The sequence below is a fragment of the Balaenoptera ricei genome, chromosome 17 (genome assembly GCF_028023285.1).
Source record: "Balaenoptera ricei isolate mBalRic1 chromosome 17, mBalRic1.hap2, whole genome shotgun sequence".
NCBI classification, from domain to species: domain Eukaryota; kingdom Metazoa; phylum Chordata; class Mammalia; order Artiodactyla; family Balaenopteridae; genus Balaenoptera; species Balaenoptera ricei.
Window position 1 is genome coordinate 78,191,214 of NC_082655.1, and position 18,204 is coordinate 78,209,417.

At 46.0% G+C, this 18,204-nt stretch overlaps 1 protein-coding gene and 1 long non-coding RNA gene across 6 annotated transcripts in view; one reads left to right on the forward strand and one right to left on the reverse strand.

Moving 5' to 3' along the window:
• LOC132351885 (uncharacterized) overlaps positions 1–10,232 on the forward strand; it is a 32,161-nt gene extending 21,929 nt beyond the window's left edge. The window contains exons 3-5 of one of the 2 annotated variants that reach the window (XR_009498510.1): positions 6,207–6,281; positions 7,526–7,799; positions 9,199–10,232. This is a non-coding gene — a long non-coding RNA (uncharacterized LOC132351885). The remainder of the gene's footprint in view (positions 1–6,206; positions 6,282–7,525; positions 7,800–9,198) is intronic. The other variant, XR_009498509.1, reaches the window with a different exon arrangement.
• A 2,826-nt stretch (positions 10,233–13,058) lies between these two features.
• LYN (LYN proto-oncogene, Src family tyrosine kinase) overlaps positions 13,059–18,204 on the reverse strand; it is a 109,178-nt gene continuing 104,032 nt past the window's right edge. For all 4 annotated transcript variants that reach the window (XM_059901977.1, XM_059901974.1, XM_059901975.1 and 1 more), the window contains exon 13: positions 13,059–14,406. In XM_059901977.1, the coding sequence (XP_059757960.1) occupies positions 14,204–14,406 (203 nt within the window). In that variant the 3' untranslated portion in view covers positions 13,059–14,203. The remainder of the gene's footprint in view (positions 14,407–18,204) is intronic.

Below are 18,204 nucleotides of genomic sequence, written 5' to 3' on the forward strand. Positions count from 1 at the left end.
CATGAAACTTATTAGAGCGAATTTAAAGCATTGCACAATTTTACTGCAACTTTGAAGAGATTCCTGAGGGATTTTTTTTTTTTTTACTTGAAAATTTAATAAAATAACCCCTTGGTCATGAATCTTTCCCCGGGGAAGTTGATGGGGAATTGTGTTCACACCTGCGGTGACGTGTACTCCAGACTCGATTCAATTATAAATCTCTGTGACCTCAACTCACCTACAGATGGCACTGAAAGGCATGAAAACGGTTCAAATCTACTCTAATTACAGTGACGTATACAATTCTGCAAAATCAATGAACAATTGCTGAAGTTGCCATACGGCAAAATGGCGAGGAGCTGCATGAAAACCGAAATCCTACTTCATTCAATGAACAGGGAAATGTTTTTATTGTCTCTAATTTTCATTTATTTTAAAATCAACTTAAAATCATTGTGAATGGACGTTTCTCAGAGAAAAGGCAGCTAAACTCACCATCCCTTTTGCTGTTGGGAGTTGCAGGGAGGAGTGTATCTGTTGAAACCTCACTCTCTCAAGAGAACACAGAGGGATGCATTCTGTCTTCCTAACCGAGGACCCACTATCCTGCGAGAGAACATCTTAGCGCAGCGAAAGGCTGTTCCTTCCCAGCACCACGAAGACTCCAGCCCGCTCCTGTTAAAGCCCCGGCCAGGGTCATTCTGTGTCTGTTTTTGCTGGAGGTGATCTTGGAGGCAGCTCCTTCTCCTGGTGCTTTGTCCCGGGAAAAGCCGCCTCTCCTTGGCCTGTCTGGGGCCTGTTTCCCACCCTCTCAAAGTCCTGAGACTCTGATGCTAGGAGACCCTTAAATCTGTGAAAAGCAACACAGTACAGAGCATTCACGGTACAGACTCTGAAAGGAATGCACGGATTCCCAGCTTTTATTAGACAGGTAACAGCAGCTCCAGTGCTGTCTTTGTAACGTCCTAGAATTGGAGGAGAAAACAGCAAAATCTTCAGAATCATAAAACCTGTGTTGCCATAAAATAAACGTCTGTCCGTGTTTGATCATCGTAAGACCCAGGCTCTATTCTTCCTCTAGGGCCTGGGTGTCAAAGGTGTTTTCCTTTGTGTAACAGGGGCCGGTCTTTTCTCCCGGCTGACCTTGGTCCGCTTCAGCCATGGACCCAATGTGATGGTTGTTCTGATCCGTTCCTGTCGTGAAAGGAGAGCGTGTCCGAAGGACTTCAAGTAACTGCCCAGAGCGTGCTGGCAGGAGGAAGCACCCAGCCCCTTGGGCCAGGACTTCTGGGGCCTTCTGCCCGCCGCCCTGTCGCGGCTCACCTGTTGGTCCTGGGTCTCCTCTTTAGCCAAATTCCCGCTGTTTGTTTAGAGCCCGGCGGGCAGGTGCCCAGCCCAGGCCAGAGCCGCTGCGGGATCAGGCCGCTGACTCCGTTTCTAACTCCTGGTTTCTGCTCCAGACTCACCCCTGGGTGAGGCAGCTTCGTGTTCTGTTCGTTTCTCTCGCCAGGAAAAGCATTCGGCTTTTGCCTTCTGGACCAGGGGGAGACCACCCCTGTTTCATCTCCTGAGTGTCACCTGTTTAGATGCAGCCCAGAGAACCTGGCGTGGGCTCAGGGCAGGGGGAGGCTCCGGCTGGGCCTCTGCAGCCGGATCCCAGGTGAGGGCCCCGCACAAGAGCCACGGTGCCCGGCGGGGCACACACGCTTCCCCGGGAAGAAGGGGGCAGTTCCCAGCGATCACAAGGCCGACGGAGCCTCAGGGTTTTGCCCAAATCCTTGTGCTGTGCTGTATGACCATGCAGGCTGAAATCTCTCCTCAGGAGAAAATAACCCACGCCTCTCTGCTCTGCGTTTTGCATTTCACTATTGGGTTTTGTTTGTTTGTTTGGTAGCTGGTTAGTTATAATATTCCTAGGGGAAAGACATCAGCTATTACGATGGGGTAAATTGCCAGCTGTCACATCACACCTCAGGTACCATCATTTAAGTTGGACAGTCAGTGGCTTGGTGTCAGGAAAATGATTAAGCCCCAAAGCTAAGGGAAATTTCTGTGTGAAAAAACAAACGAAAAAAGCTAGAATAAATTATAACCTGGATAAATTGTTAACAGGGCCTTTAAGTTCTCTCTTAACTAAATCTTAGTGAAATCTGAAAAACAAAAGCAAAAACTAATCTTAACTGGAAGATGACTTCTTTTTTATTTTTTAAACTGAAGTACAGCTGATTTACAATGTTCCAAGGTGTACAACAAAGTGATTCAGTTATATATACATATTCTTTTTCACATTCTTTTCCATTATGGAAGATGACTTCTTTATCCAAGGACATATCTCTTAATCCAAGGTATGACAGACAGAAATAATCACTTCAGGGGCCTAACTTAACATGCCTTTGTGGTCAGAAGAGGGCAAGGAGTGTCAATCAAATTAATAAGTGAAGTGGAGTTTTTTCCATCTATTCTATATGTGAAGTACATAGGAAATTAGTGGGGGGAATAAATTTTTGCCATTTATATTCTAGGCAAACTGCTACTTTGGTTATTTGCAATTGAAAGGTGCCAGTTATTTCAGCTGTGTTTGCTATGACACATTTTGAAAAAACATTCAGGTTTAAAACCAATATATGTTAATTAATCATTTGAGGTTTTCCCCTTGAGACGTTTTAGACCATAATTGACCCCATTTTTCCTCTTTTAACATTTATTCTTAATAAAGGTATAACTCTATGAATAACAATCTGATATTAATATAAGCATGGACTTTTTAAACGAGGAAACTTTATGTAAGTGTTGGGTTAAATAACACAATATTAATATATAGCTTTATGGTTTTTAGAACTGACACTTGGAATTAAGAGCTGCTATCTCATAAGGCTTAAGTTATTTTGTAACTGTTAAAAGCAGCTATATTATTACACTTTTTCATCAGTTTGTATTTCTGATATGATATCTTTCATGCACATTATTAGTGGACTGAAGTTTTGAAAATCAGGCCTTTATCTTATAAACAGAAAGATTCTAGGCTGAGGCTATAAATGAAACCACGTTATTGCAATTTGATTACTCAAGTCATTTGGTATTAAAAGGACTTCTGGGAGGGATGGGGGAAATGTGCTTCCATTTCATTTTTCTTTTCAGTTTTGAATTCGGATTTAAGGTAATGTATAGCCGACGAAAGAGAAGTAACCAGAACTACCACTGGTTCGTTTACGTGACGGAACACTAGGTGGCGCTGTCTTCCGCAGGAATTGGCTAGAATTGACCTAGCGTCTCTTTAAACCCATTTGTCAGGGATATGTGTGTTATTTTGTGTTTTCCAGAAGTCAGATAAAAATACTCCCTTCACTTTCTGTTCTTAATGCAGTGTTAACTTTATGAATAAGCACCTACACTTGTAACAAACTGGACTTCTTGAATAACGCAGCTCTGAGTAAATGACAGGTTGGTAACTATGGCTTCCGGGTACGAAGACTCAAGGAACTTGTTTACCTTTCAGTTGTTGTTGCTAATAAACTTTAGAACAGTTTTAGATTTACAGAAACATGTCAAAGCTAGTACACCTTGCACCCAGTTCCTCAGTATTAACATCCTGTAACACTTGTCACAGCTGACGGAGTGATGTTGATAACTTACTATTAACTGAAGTCCAGATTTTATCCCGATTTCCTTAGTTTTTACCTAATATCCTTTTTCTGTACCAAGATCCCATCCAGATGACCGCAGTACATGTAGCCATCCTGTCTCCTCCAGCTCCTCTTGATGACCTTGACGGTCCTGAGGCTACTGGCTGGGAATATTGTAAGATGCCCCTCAGTTTGCATGTGTCCGATGCTTTTCTGGTGATCGAGCCGGGTTATGGATTTGGTGGGGGAGGACCACAGAGGTGCCGGGCTGTTTCATCACCTGGTGTCACGCCGTTGATATGATCAGTCACTGTGCATGTTGACCTTGGTCGCCCGGCTGAAGGGGTGCTTGTCGGGTTTCCCCACCATCAAGGTACCTTTTCCCTCCCTTTCCGTACTTTTTCCTCGGAAGCAAGTCACTTTGCACAGTGCGCACTTAAGGAGGGGACGTGAAGCTTCACCTCTTTGAAGGCAGAGTATCTACATTAACTGTCTGGAAATCTGCATGGGAAAGATGTCTCTTCTCCTCCATTTATTTACGGAATTATTTATTTATACCGGTGTAGACTCATGACTATTTATTTTACCCTCTGGTTTATAACCCAGTACTACTTTATTTTGTTACTCAAATTGTTCCAGCTTTGGCCCTTGGGAGATCTTTCAGCTGGCTTCTGTGTCCCTTTGACATACCCCCATATGCCCCCATCAGTGTGGTTTCTTTCTTTTAAGCAACTTTTAAACTTTTAAATAGATTCTGTTCAGTCTACAAATAGGATTTAGCTCCGTTATTCTGTGAGCATGTCTCTTTTCCATTATTGGAGTAATATGTTAATAATGAAAATTGAAAGATACATGAAAGTAGAAGGGAAAAAGCCCAATTCAATCTTTGTTATTTGTGTGTTCCCTTAAAGTGTTTCTTTTATTTTCTCATTTTTATTATTTTGCATAGTTTTTGACATTTCCTCCTTAAAAAACGGCTCTACTTATTCTTTGTAAATAATTTTGTATTCTGATTATTTCTATTTAACAATACATCGTGGATATTCTTCTATTTTATTATGTACATATCACTTAAAAAGTCCTCCATCGTTCGATTAACCTTGCCTTTAGAGTTGAATTGGCTCATAAGTATCTTCAGAGCAGGCCTTTAACACATAGGGACTGAATAAGTTATCTACTGAAATTATCTGTTTCAGTATTTTGGAATTATATATAGTGATGAAATGAGTACACTTGAGCCTATTAGGTCTTTAAGCACTTTTACATTATTTCACATATTTAAGAATTCTAGAAGTTGAGCTAGGTCCGATAAGAGCAGCAATATTTTTGAAGCCCTTGATTCACAATTAGATTTTACAAAATTGGGCAAATTGTATGACGGTAACCCAGGGAAAGGAAGGGAAGATATTGTCCAGACTATGCAAATAAGGCAGGGCTCATTGGTTGAGAAGCTAAACAAAATGAGCCGATTATTAAGAAATAAAGCTTTTCATAGAAATGACATCTGGTTCAGAGCCTGGGTGTCACCCTTCTCAGCATGAATTCTCACTGCTCTACTGAGAAATTATGCAACCGACTTAATTCAACTTAATTCAAGAAAGGACGGGAGGAGGGGACTGCACATCCTGAGTGGTACTAGTCACCTAAACCCTCAAGAGCTCTCGTAAGTGGGCAGAACAGTGAGAATTCATATTTTCCCCTAAGATCTCTGCTTAACTACACTACTGTGCTGTCCAAAATGTTCATTAAAAAGTTAACACAGGTACCTGAAAACACCAGAAGCTAGACTCCTACATTTGAAAGGAGGCTGTACATTAAAAGAATAAAAAGAAATTTCTTTCTGTCATTTTTTGTTTTAAAATTATTTTTCTCTCAAAGGAGAGCATCCAGCCGTTGTTTTGCATTACGTGGTGTAATAAACATGGGAGTTTCATTGTGGGGATTCACATTCAGATGTTAAACCTCATGCACATTGTCGATGTTGGTTTGGGGCCGTGTGTCTGGCGGGGAATCCTCACCCCTGATTCTCCTGTGAGGAGCCTGAGGGGTTTTCACTTCTTCCTGCTTCAGTTTTGTCCTCCTGGAGAGGGGACCCTCTTTTCTCATCCACAGCTCTTGTCCCAGAAATTTGTATATGTGTGAATTCACTCCTCAAAGGGCTTCTTTGTCACACTATTGACTAACAAGGAGAAAAATATTTATTCTGATTTGATTCTTTTTTTTAATATATAAATTTATTTATTTATTTTTGGCTGCGTTGGGTCTTCGTTGCTGTGCGCGGGCTTCTCATTGCGGTGGCTTCTCTTGTTGTGGAGCAGAGGCTCTAGGCGCGTGGGCTTCAGTAGTTGTGGCTCGTGGGCTCAGTAGTTGTGGCTCACGGGCTCTAGAGCTCAGGCTCAGTAGTCATGGTGCATGGGCTTAGTTGCTCCGCAGCATGTGGGATCTTCCCAGATCAGGGCTCAAACCCGTGTCCCCTGCATGGGCAGGCGGATTCTTAACCACTGCGCCACCAGGGAAGTCCCTGATTTGATTCTTTGGAGTTGAGTTTTCTTCTGATTTTTAAGTTTTTCACACTCTCTTTTTCTTTCTTTCCTACTACAGGCCCGAGCAGCTCTTTGGAGTACGGCTGGGACGTTTTTAAAGCTGCTGACCGATGGGGAGCTGCTCTTCAGAGAGGTAAGTGACAGCGTAAATGGCTGCGGGATGTGAGCGGGGTGGGGGGATGTTCTGGTCCGGGTGTCCTCAAAATGAAGTACATTCCAACGAGTCCAGCACCCAGCATGGTGCCCGGCACAGGGCAGGTAATCGATAGCTAGCCGTTGATTGAATACATGAATGAATAGCTGGTATTTTATTGGTATACGTTTCCCATAGTGGAGATTAATTCATCCTATTTCCCATCCACGAGTTCTGGCTTCTTTAGGAAAAGGAACTCATTTTAAATGACGACATCAACAACAAAATACTACAGTTTCTGAGGACTATGGCAAAAAATAATAGGAAAGTGTTCTGTCTCCCAAAATAGCTATGTTTCGAAAAAGAAAAAAAAGCTTGGCATACTTACATGTCCCTTGGAGTAAAGATGCAGTGGAAGATGACGGCTTCCCACGATAACCGCTACCTGTGTGTGTGCGTGTGCACGTGACCGCGGACAGAAACCCACGTGCTCCTTGCGTTTTCCCATCACGAGAAGCAGAGATGCCCCAAGGTTATCACCTTGGCTGTAGGGCCCACTCTGTCCCGTTTCCTCCTCCCTCTGGGGCTCTTGGGCCCTGGGTGGGCTCAGCGGGCACGCCCTCTCCTGGGCTGTTCCTCTCCTGCCCTCTCCTGCCCTCCCCTGCCCTCTCCTGCCCTCTCCTGCAAGCCCCACACCCCGCGTCTTGGTAAACTTGGCCTCACAGCGTGGTCTGTCTGTGCAGTGATTCTGGTGGCAGCCCTTCTCGCTGACCCCAGCACACAGCCCACTGGGGACCGGGATGCACTCGCCTCCATGGCCCCGTGCTCACGGCAGGGTAGGACTGGGGAGAGCCAAGGCTCTGAGAGGTTTGGGCGTCCTGGGTTAGGTTGGATGGGCGGTGCCAGCCGCCAGGCCAGGCTGTGTGGGGTCCTCGGCCCCTTGGCAGCTGCAGGAAGGACCTGAGTGGTGAGCCGGCTTTGACGTGTCCCAGGGAAGCCTGGTTCATAACTGGTCCCACGCTGAGTGCAGCTGGATGTCATCTGTTCACCTTTCTAGCTCATGTTCTCTAGTTCCCAAGACTGAGTGTTATGGCTGATTTGTGTCCCCCGAAATTTCATATGGTGAAGTCCTAACCCTCAGTAACTCGGAGTGTGTTTGGAGATGGGGTCTTTACAGAGGTAACAAAGTTAAAATGAGTCTGTGAGGGTGGGTCCTCATCTGATGTGACTGTTGTCCTTATAAGGAGAGGTGATTAGGACACATGTGCACGGAGGGAAGACGAAGTGAGGACACAGGGAGAAGGCGGCCGTCTGCCAGCCCAGGAGAGAGGCCTCAGGAGGAGCCCACCCTGCCGACACCTTGATCTTGGACTCCCAGCCTCCAGAATGCTGAGAAGTGAATGACTGTTGTTTAAGCTGCCCGTGTGTGGTACTTGTTACAGCAGCCCTGACAAACTACCCACTGGCTTTGATAGAGGTCCCTGAAGATTCTGGGCTGGGGCAGGAGCGTCCCCAGAGGTGAGCAGGGCACAGCTTCCGGTGTCAGCAGGTGACCAGGGCAGACAGCTCTGGGCGATGCTGTCTCCTCCCAGGGCACCAGGAGGACCTTCTGAGGCCATGAGGAAAGCTCTGCGCAGCCTCTCCTTGGCTTGCAGATGCGTGTTCCCTGGTGTCTTCACACGGCCCTCCCGCTGCGTGTGCTCTGTTTCCTCCCACGATGGTCTGGTATTAGGGGCCTACCCGGGACACCATCTAAGCTTAACTGATTACATCTGTACTGACGCTGTTTCCAAACAAGGTCCCATTCTGAGGTCCTGGAGGTTGCGACTTCAACATACCATTCTGGGATGACACAAGTCAACCCATAACTGTTGCCAACCCCCAAATCTAATTCCCTAGTTGAGTTTCTCAGGGTTATAATTTGAATATTTAAATCAATATCACAGATGGGGGAGGTTGCTAAAAATTAAAAAAAACCCGCCCAATCTAGAGAAACCCGATCTCTGGGCGCCGGGCAAGGGTCAGGGCGGTGGTCTGCGTCCACAGGGTCCCCCAGAGCAGCCCTGGGGAGTCTGGGAGCTTAGCCTTTCTCCACTTTCCTGCCGTAACTGCCTCCTCGTGGGCTTTCCTGCCCATCCATCCCTCACACTGCTGGCCGACTGGACTTCATCACGTCTTTATTTCACGAACACATTGACTTAATTGTGTGCCTGACCCATAATGAGATGTTACTGCATTCATTCCTTGTAGCAACCACATGAAGTGAGTTCTAATCTTACACCTATTTGGGAGCTGAGCTCAGTGAGCAGAGCTGGGCCAGGAGGCAGGCGGTGTGGCCCCGCCGTCCACGGGCACCGGCCACGGGCATCAGCTCTGAGCTGGGCCAGCCCCCCGCCCCCAGGCTCTCAAATGCATAGTGCTGCCAGCATGGCTTACCTGGGCCTCCACCTTCTCTCCTCATGGGGCCTCGTCCCCGTTGACTGCGCTGCCCCCCTGCAGAGCGAAGGTGGCCCAGGACCAGGCGTATCAGCTGCCGTTCTCGGGCCCCTCCCCAGACCTCCAGCCCAGAACCAGAATCTCAGCGGGGGATGAGGAGGCAGGGATTTGTGATAAGGAGGTGATTCTGAGACACTCTCAAGTTTGAGAATCACGCCCAAGCTCCACCCGTCTGGGGGGCTCTGTCCTTGAAGCCCCCCGACGTCCCTGCCCCACCTCCCCCCTCGCCGCAGCCTTTCTCTGAAACTCCCTGCAGCCTCTTCTGCTGCTGCCGGCGCTCGGTCCCTCTTCAGAGCCAATCCTGAATGTCACTTCTTTATGAAGCCTTTTTGCTTTACCTCCATGCCTGTTCTTGTAACCAGCCCTGCGGTCTCTCCTCAGAATGACCTTCTTCACCTTCTGTACCTAATTTTTCCCTTAGAATAGTCTTCTTGCACTTGCGCTGTCATCTCTGCACCTGCCCCCTTAAAGCCGGCCGTCTGAGACTGTGCTCAGGATCGTGTTCAGCAAAGCACCGTATTGAATGACCACTATTAACCCATGGAGAACCTGCTTCAAAACTAAGTACATGGGCAAAAAAGAGATTAGGAGTGATGATCCGCTCTGGGGAAAAACTGTCTTACAAAGAAGGATTCAAAAGATAATCCTTTGACAGGGCAATTGTTTTAAAGTGATTTATCTCTCCCATCAAAACACCTGGGCTCTGGCTCCCACCGACAGTCTGAAGGCTTCCACGTCTGATGTGCTCCCAGTTCTGTCACATGTCCCCGCTTGCCCACATCAGAGAGACTCTCTCAGGGCACTTAGATTTGGGAGTCCGCCATCTAGAGCTCAGAGTTGAATGGAACGCTCCCGCATGGTCTGACTTTCGTGAAAGAGCATCTCTTTTTGTTCGTGATCCTTTGCCAGCTACTGCACTCTTTATTTCAGCAACCACAGCTCACTGGCAGCTCTGTGGGCAACTAAAACCACTAGACACCTCTCCTCACTTGAACTGCGAAGTCTCAGACCTCCCTGAAGTGCATTTGATCAGAGAGTATTTTAATGACTATGTTGTTTCAAAGAGATGCATAAATACTTTGCATCCTGGAACATGGCTGCGTCAGATGAGTTTTGAGTAACCACAGCCCCCGTGTCGTCTGTTTGAACTGGACTCACCACTGACTCTGAAAGGTCCTGCCTGCCCTTCAAGCCCTCTGGCCCGTCCCCTTCGCCGCAAAAGCCCAAAATACTCCAAACCAAGTTTTTCAAGAATTCATTTGGTGGTAAAACCTGATCCAGAGCTATTTATAGGCTATATTCATCCCACTTCCTATGAATTCAGGCATTTTTCTCTGCAGAAATGTTTTATTTGATTAATGGTTTCTTCTCTAGTGTTCACTGAGGGTTTGCCACCAAATATTTAGCATATTCATTGTATTAACCTTTTAAATAAAAACAAAAACAAAAAACAAACCTTAAATCAAAAACACATCTGACCCTGAGGGTAGCAGATGAGGGCTTAAGGACTTGTCTGAGCCCCAGCATAAGTGTAATTTTAAAAAATTCACAGATTGTTTTCTTGCTTTGTGACACGGTATTGACTTTTGGTGCTGTAAATAAAGCCACCTTTGGTTCTAGAAGTTCTGTATTAACATTGCACATTGGCCAATCCAGATTATATCTGACAAATCTCTCCAACGGCCTAGAGATGGAGGCCACCAAGACTGCCCCCATCATTTCCAGATTTAAGGGAAATATTCACTATCACTCGGTGGCCATCTTGGGAGCCTTGGGACATTTTTGGCACTCGCTCCTACTCAAAAGTATTTAGATTCTTAAGAACACAGGAAATTAAATTGGAAGGCTTTCCTCCTACACATTTATCATATTAGAACTTTCTGGGATAAAATTTTATCAGTTTAATACAGCTTCATGATACGAAATGGAGCACAAATGTTATCAAAGCATTTTATTCAAAAGCATAGTCTCTGTAAGCTGTCTTTTTAAAAAGTGTGAATGGTGAGTTAAATTATTGCATGACTTTTCTCCCCAAATTAAAATTTTTAGAAGAAATTTCCTCTCACATCTGTGTGGACTCCAGTGGGGCATTTTTAAAGTAATTCCTTTGCCCACTTAGAATATCCAACTGAGTCAGGAATATTCCACTGTAAAGGTATTTCACTTGTTTTATTTTGCAAGAAAACATGAAGAGAAGCCAATCTATTCCTTTTGTGGCCCTGAATGCCTCTGATTTCTCAGCCATGCAATAGTGCTAGTACCATCCAGAACTTCAGGAGTGATTGTGTGAGTTCAAGGTAATTTTTTTAAGTGCCAAAGCACAGAAGAGAACAAGGAGAGAATGGTGGGTGTATGGGTATCTTTGTGTATTTATAGTCGTCATTCCCATCAGGAAGAATGGCAAGGTGTCCTCAGTTCATCAGGTAGTCACAGTGTAGAGATAGAGAACTGAAGTCTCATTCAACCAACAGAAGAGGAAAGGTGGGTGGTGTGAGCTCATCTGAGAGATGCTCTGGGCAGAGAACACAGGAAGCTTGGGTGTGGAACGTGACAGTTAAAATCATAAGGGTGGGGGGCTGAGCAATTGTTTTAATTCAGTGAAGCTTGTCAGATGCTGGTGTTTTGCTACTGAGTACCTTTCAGCAGCTACTGCCCAGGATGTAGTTTGTTTGAGCAAAGGGAAAGCCTTCACCACAGGCAAAATGAGAAATGAGCTTATACTTATGTTTCAGTGCCCTTGATCTTTCCCAGTGTGTAAGCAAGTAAATATGGCCCCTCCTTTAATTGACCCCCTTCTACACTCTTGGGACAGGAGTCAAGGTATCTGTGGTGTACATAGTGTGTCCCCTAAAAGAAGGCCTGAACATGCTTTCCCAGTGGGATTCTGACAGCACCTCGGGAGGCCTTCTTGGAGGGGCTACAAAAGTACCAAGTGTCCCCTCCTCCTCGGGACACGTGTCAGGCCTACGAGCTTTACTTTGGGTTCTGTGAGCTTTCCGTACCTAAGGAAGGAAAAAGGCACATTTCCTCCTCCTTATTCCTCCTTTTTGACTACATCCTCCTCAGGGAAACTGAACTATCTGGGGAAAGAGAAGGTCTTCTTTTGAGCAGATCACTTTGCAATATGGGTCAAAGCTGGGGGGCGGCTCTCAAGCCTGGGCATGCATTATACTCACCTTAAATTCACTGGGAAGCTTTTCAAGTACACTGACACATCCCCTCCCCGCTCCCCCAGGGCAAAACAACAGAGTCACGGTCTTGGGGTGGGGGTGAGGATTCCGTTTTTCAAGTTCTCAGTGACCTGGGACGTGAAGATGTAAGCCAGCCTGCACGCCTCTGCACACCGAGATTAAACAAACACCTACCCAGCCCCTGATTCTGCCTGCCAGGAACCCTAACGGTGCGTGCTGTCCCCCGAGCGCCCTGTGTATGGGCACAGGCTGAGAGTAAGCCAGGAGGCCCGAGGTGGCGGAAGAGATGCTGGGAGCAAAGGAGCACAGACTTGACCGAGGGGGGCAGTGGAAAGTAAAATGGCCAAAGGAAGCAGAATTGAGAGGAGAAAAACACGGTGAAGATGAATTTAGTAATTTCTTAGAGACTTCTTTTTGCTTTAGGGATTCCTTACACTTTCTCTCCACGTTGGGTCACGTGTGTGATTCTGAACTAAAGCGTGAACAGGTGGGTGTTTGTAGAAGATGCACCGTGGCGAATCAGGCGACCAGCTGTGCAGGCATTAGATGATAAGAGTTCACCTTTGCGAAGACGGCTCTTGTGAATTGAGAATTTTAGACTGTTTTAGAAAGGACCTTTTTTAAAAAAAAAAAAATGATCACACAGGAAAAGAAGTTAAAATTTAGGGAAAGCAAAATATTCCATCCCTTTCCCCAGGCACCCAACATCTAGGCAACACAAACAAAGTGAAATTGTAATGGTGCTTGCTGAGCCTGTTTGAAAACAAATCCTGTTGGGCCCCCATAAAGGGATAATCAGGTGTCCAGCCCAGCAATTCCTCAGTTCTCCAATGTGAAAACACTCAAAGGATGGAGGTAGAACTTGTACACAATTTTTTAAAGGATGTATCTAATGGAATCACCTCTCATCCCACCCCCACCAACTGGTACTCATTTTTATATTGATGACAGTAGGAAATGTTAAACACCAGTGAAAAGCTTCATGTTACTGGGCCGGGTGTATTAAAATAAAATCAAAAATTGAAATATTAGGTATATACACAACAGCATAAGTGAAATGTGATGTGATAGAGCATTTTCCATTCAAAGCTTACAGTAGAAAAATTTAATAAACAAAACCTCGTGTCTCTCTTGCTCCAGTGGCTCAGTTGAGCCTCCTGACTCATTTATTTTCCATCATATCTTCATATAAATAGTCTCACACAGACCTTACACAATTTAGAAAAGATTGCTGAATCACAAAAATAGCCCCCAAATATGGCACTTTTACTTCCTAGAGTATGACTAAAATGAATACTTGATCACTAAAACAATATTCAAAATCATTTGAAGCAATAAAGAAAATTCTGATGTTTTGTAAGGCCCTAGAAGTTTCTGCAGAGATCAGAATCTTATCGTTCTTCCAAACTACATTGTCCAAAAAAGTCTGGATACAGGAAATTGTGGAATTGAAAAGCTGAACCATTAAAAAGTATTCCTTCTTATGGCGGAGCAGTTTCTAAAGCTCCTTTCCAGGGTGGTCTGGGCAAACCCCGGCTCTGGGGGGAGGTCCACGTCGCTTAACAGGGCTGCCCTGTCTGCTTGCAGGTGACACTTTCAAGAAAAGAGACCCCTTCCTCCCAGCTGGGGTTCTGAGCGGTCTCCACCAAAGGAAACATTGAACAGTCTCAGATTTCAGGGGGTGGGAGATCACTGAAATCTGGGAACGACACTGAAGCTTCTGACTTCACCTGCAAAATCTAACAGGTTGGATTAGTAAATTTTTTTTTTTTTTAAACAAAGAAGCTAAAGCATAGAGAAAATACAAAGAAGCGTCACGAAAGGCATATGGTTATTTTACTTTTATAAGTGAGTTTAGCTGTGCTCCTGTCTGGGATTTACTGAAATGGCCTCTGAACCTCTGAGTCACACATCCCCTTGTAAACACGAGGCCGATATGGGTGCACTTTTGGTGGGACAGGTGTTTTCTTCTCAGAAGCCCGTGTCCAGATGTTGGTCTAGCGAGGCCGGACTGCCCACGGGGAACAGGCCAGGCCACGCGCTGGTGGGCAGTGGCCCTTGAGAGCAGAATCCTTTCCCATGGGGGGGGGGGTGTTCTTCCTGAGTGTTAGCCTCGTGTGTGGGAAGCAGGGGTGGCCGGTGACCCCAGCCCAGGAAATAACTAGTGAGCAGGGATTGTTACGTTTTCCTTTTAGGAAGGCAGCCGTCCCGTGAGTGGCCTGAGTCCCCTGCGCCTTAAGGCTGCTGCTGGTACTGGCCCTCCGTGGCCGTGTAGAAGTCGTCCAGGACGCTCTGCAGGTAGTCGAACGTGGGCCTCTCCTCGGCCTTTTCTTTCCAGCACATTTTCATGATGTCGTAGAGCTCGTCCGGGCAGTTCTCCATGCGGGGCATCCTGTAGCCCTGCGACAGGGCGGTCATCACGTCGGCGTTAGTTCTCCCTGAGGCCGAGAAACCACAGGTACCATTTAGAAGCCTGACCCAGGCTCACGCACTGCAGGGGTGCCCACCTCCTGCATCAGCGGTTGAAGCAAAGCTTCGGAGGCTGCCATGGGCTGAACTGTGTTCCCGCCGTGCCCTCCCCTGCAAACTCCTATGCTGCACTCCTAGCCCCCAGGACCTTAGAATGTGACCATTGAGAGACAAGGCCTTTAAAGGGGTGACCAAGTCAAAATGAACCCTTTAGGGTGGTCCCTAACTGCCTCTGACTGGTGTCCTTATGAGAAGAGGAGATTAGGAAAGGCCCGGGGAGACACATGGAGAAGACAGCTGTCTCAAGCCAAGGACAAGCCTCGAGAGAAAGCAAGCCTGCCGACACCTTGATCTTGGACTTGCGGCCTCCAGAACCAGGAGAAAATAAGTTTCTGTTGTTTGAGGCACTCAGTTTGTGGTATTTTGTGCTGGCAGCTCTGAAAACTGGTACAGAGGCTAAGGAAATTTCTGTAAGCGATGAAATAAATGTTAGTACGAAGGAGATCAAGGCAGCATTCAGTTGCCAAAGTGAAAACAGGCAAACGTGGTAAATGGAAGACAAAGTGAGTTCTAATGACAAAAGGACACTGGACTTGACAGACCTTGTGAATGAACAAGCCCAATCCTAACACTTAATCTCACTTTCTTTTGTAGTATTTTTTTTCCAGCTTCTACCTGTAATACCAAAAAAATCATTTTCCCGTATAGTATCTCATACCAATACTTTTTCAAAATTAGCTTTTCATCGTAAGTGTACTTAAAGAAGTCAGGATCCTTAAGTCAGCCGGACCAATTGCTTAATTCCCACTCCTCAGATGGTCCCGGCCTTCAGTACAGGAAGACGCAGAGTCCACCAGGCTGCGGGAAAGAGCACATCTCAACAGCCGGCGAGGGAACTAGGCCGCCCGCTATTCCTACGGGGCTCTGCAAGAGAGCTGACCGTGGAGGACGGCTTTTACTATGGTCACATGTCTCAGGGTAGTTCAGATGCCGAACTGTCCATCTTTGATACCGAGAATAGCTTTAAGGAAAAAAAGGTCATTTTACTAACATTTTCCTCCAGTGCTAAAATGGGGTATCGACCCACGCCCACCTAGCAGTTTTAGCAGGACTTACCCACGTCTGGGTGTTTTGCCTATTTTGTGGCTGCCTTATTCTGTAGGGACATGAGCTCCTCTAGTGAGGGGCTGCATCTCATGCGGAATGTTTTCATGCGTAGAATACATATAATATCTGGCACACGGGGAACTCCATTCATCTCAAGCATTTCCTTTCCATAGTTATCTCCTTTCCATAGCCAGAGGTTTTGCCACTAGTGGTCACGGGAAAGATCCTAAAAGATAACTAGACACTTTAGGGGAAACGTCTTTGACTTGATTGGAAACAGAACCTTCTTTTGAATTTATTCTCAAATCCGTGTTTTTCAAATTGTGGGTCACCACCCATTTGGGATCAATAAGTTGATTTTTGGGGAGCTACCAGTATTTTAAAATATAAATTACCAATATAACAGAGTAAAATAGAAAAGATCAGAGTGCGCTGTACACGGCAAAAGTTAGTGTGGTTTTGTGAAACTTTCGTTTTATATATGGAGCGGGTTTCTGTCTATTTCTTACCGTGGGTCATAATCAGTGACCTCTGCACTCCTTTGCCCTTAACTAACCTTTCTTCTTCTAAGGACACAGTGACTGAAGGGCCCTGCCTGGATTTAAACCCCTGAAAAAAGACACGATTATTTCTGTCTTGGAAGAGCCCTTGTTTTTGAAATGGAAAGATCCAAGCCAACCTTATAACTGTTAAGATCTCTTGAAAGTTGTTTGCATGGTGAATTAATTTTGCTCAAGTCTACTTCTGAAACATCATCTTCAAATATTTGTGTAACGGGAAAGTTCTAACTGGAACACTTCACTTGCTTCTCATTGCTTGAAGCCAAGGGGCTGATTTGCATCGCTTTCTTTAATTGGGGTTCTGGTCTCCATAAATTAGGTGGCTTCAGCAGTGCTCTGGCTTCTGTAACTAGCCAAGCTCACTTGGATAAATTTCTGAAGAAATATCCGTGTTTACTTCTACATGGGCGTTGGGGAAAGTTCTGGGGTCCTGGCAGGAGGATTAATATCCAGGATAAAGGAAATAGCAGCTGGACCTGCAAGGCTGGGTAGGAATATCTCTTTCACCTCCTTCCTGGAGAAGCCCCAGTTGCAATAAAAGGTCAGAACGCGCCCACAGAAGATAAATAAACCTTTCTAGGGCCCACACTGCTGCACTGTAGATTTTTTTCTTCCTTGTTCTTATATGTTCTCCTAACCCCGAAGAACTCTCTCAATGATGCAGACAAAGGCCAGGCACGCTCCAGCCTGCCTGGGGAATTTGACTTGATAAGAGGAATAAAAAGAAGGAAATCTGAAGTCTGTCTTTTTATGTACAAGTAAATCTACCAACAAAATACGGCTATCAACTGACAAGTCTGATGGAAGAAAGAAAGAGAGGAGAGAGACCTTGACCGAACCCTAAGATTAAACCCGGTGCTGGTCTGTTGCTAGGTTGAAGAAAGCAAACACCCATTGGCTGGTGATCTTTAAAGGCAAGCAACTTCATATTCCATCCTCCCTCCTTTCGACAAGCGTGTAGTGAGTACTTCCTACGGGTCATGAGCTGGCACTAAGCTCTGAGAGATACAAAGATGACTAAGACAGAGTCTTGTCCTCAAATGGCACACAGCCCAGTGGGGAAGCCAGCTCAGGAGACAGAGCTGGGGGGTGGGCAGGAGGTGACATCTGGAATTGGTAGGAATTGGCAGAGACTAAAAGTTGGTGAAGGAGCAAGGGAGGGAGAAGAACGCAGTACAGCAGAGATGAGAAAAGGGACGGGGGTTAGCGACAGGAGACAGAAGCCCAGGCGCTCCAGGAACCAGGACAATCTTTAACGACAGAGCGGGCCTGTATGTGTGAGCAAAGGAAGTACAGCCAGCCCGGGACTGCAGTCTCCCGCCCAGTGGGACTTCCAAAAGGGCAGATTATTTTTTTCTGAGCACTGCTTGTGATGGAGCATTTACAGCAGGATGAGTTTCCTGATTCTGGTTCACATACAGCTTAAGATGCTAGATATACCTGGCAAGAAGCAGCCAGAAAAGACACAATGCTTCCGAAAGCTTCGTCTTTTTCAAACCTCCTTTCTCTTTATAAGAGCAAAGCAAAACAAACCCCCAACCACAAAGGTCCCCTCTGGTTTCTTTAGAAAATTCCTATACAAATATGACTACAGTTTTGCTTTTAAGATAGTGAAGTAAGGGCTTCCCTGGTGGCGCAGTGGTTGAGAATCTGCCTGCCAGTGCAGGGGACACGGGTTCGAGCCCTGGTCTGGGAAGATCCCACATGCCACGGAGCAACTAGGCCCGTGAGCCACAACTACCGAGCCTGCGCGTCTGGAGCCTGTGCTCCGCAACAAGAGAGGCCGCGACAGTGACAGGCCCGCGCACCGCGATGAAGAGTGGCCCCCACTTGCTGCAACTAGAGAAAGCCCTCGCACAGAAACGAAGACCCAACACAGCCATAAATAAATAAATAAATAAGTAAACTCCAATCAAAAAAAAAAAGATAGTGAAGTAAGGATCTTTTTGCCCCACCTCCCTTTCTCCCTTTAATTCATCCCCAAACAAAAAGAGAACAAGAAAGAGAAAAACGGCATCTCTGATGTAATCAGGAGACACCTGTCAGCCAGAGGCAGAAGTGCTCTGAGCCCAGAGGAGGAACGTGACCCTGGCGCCCGCC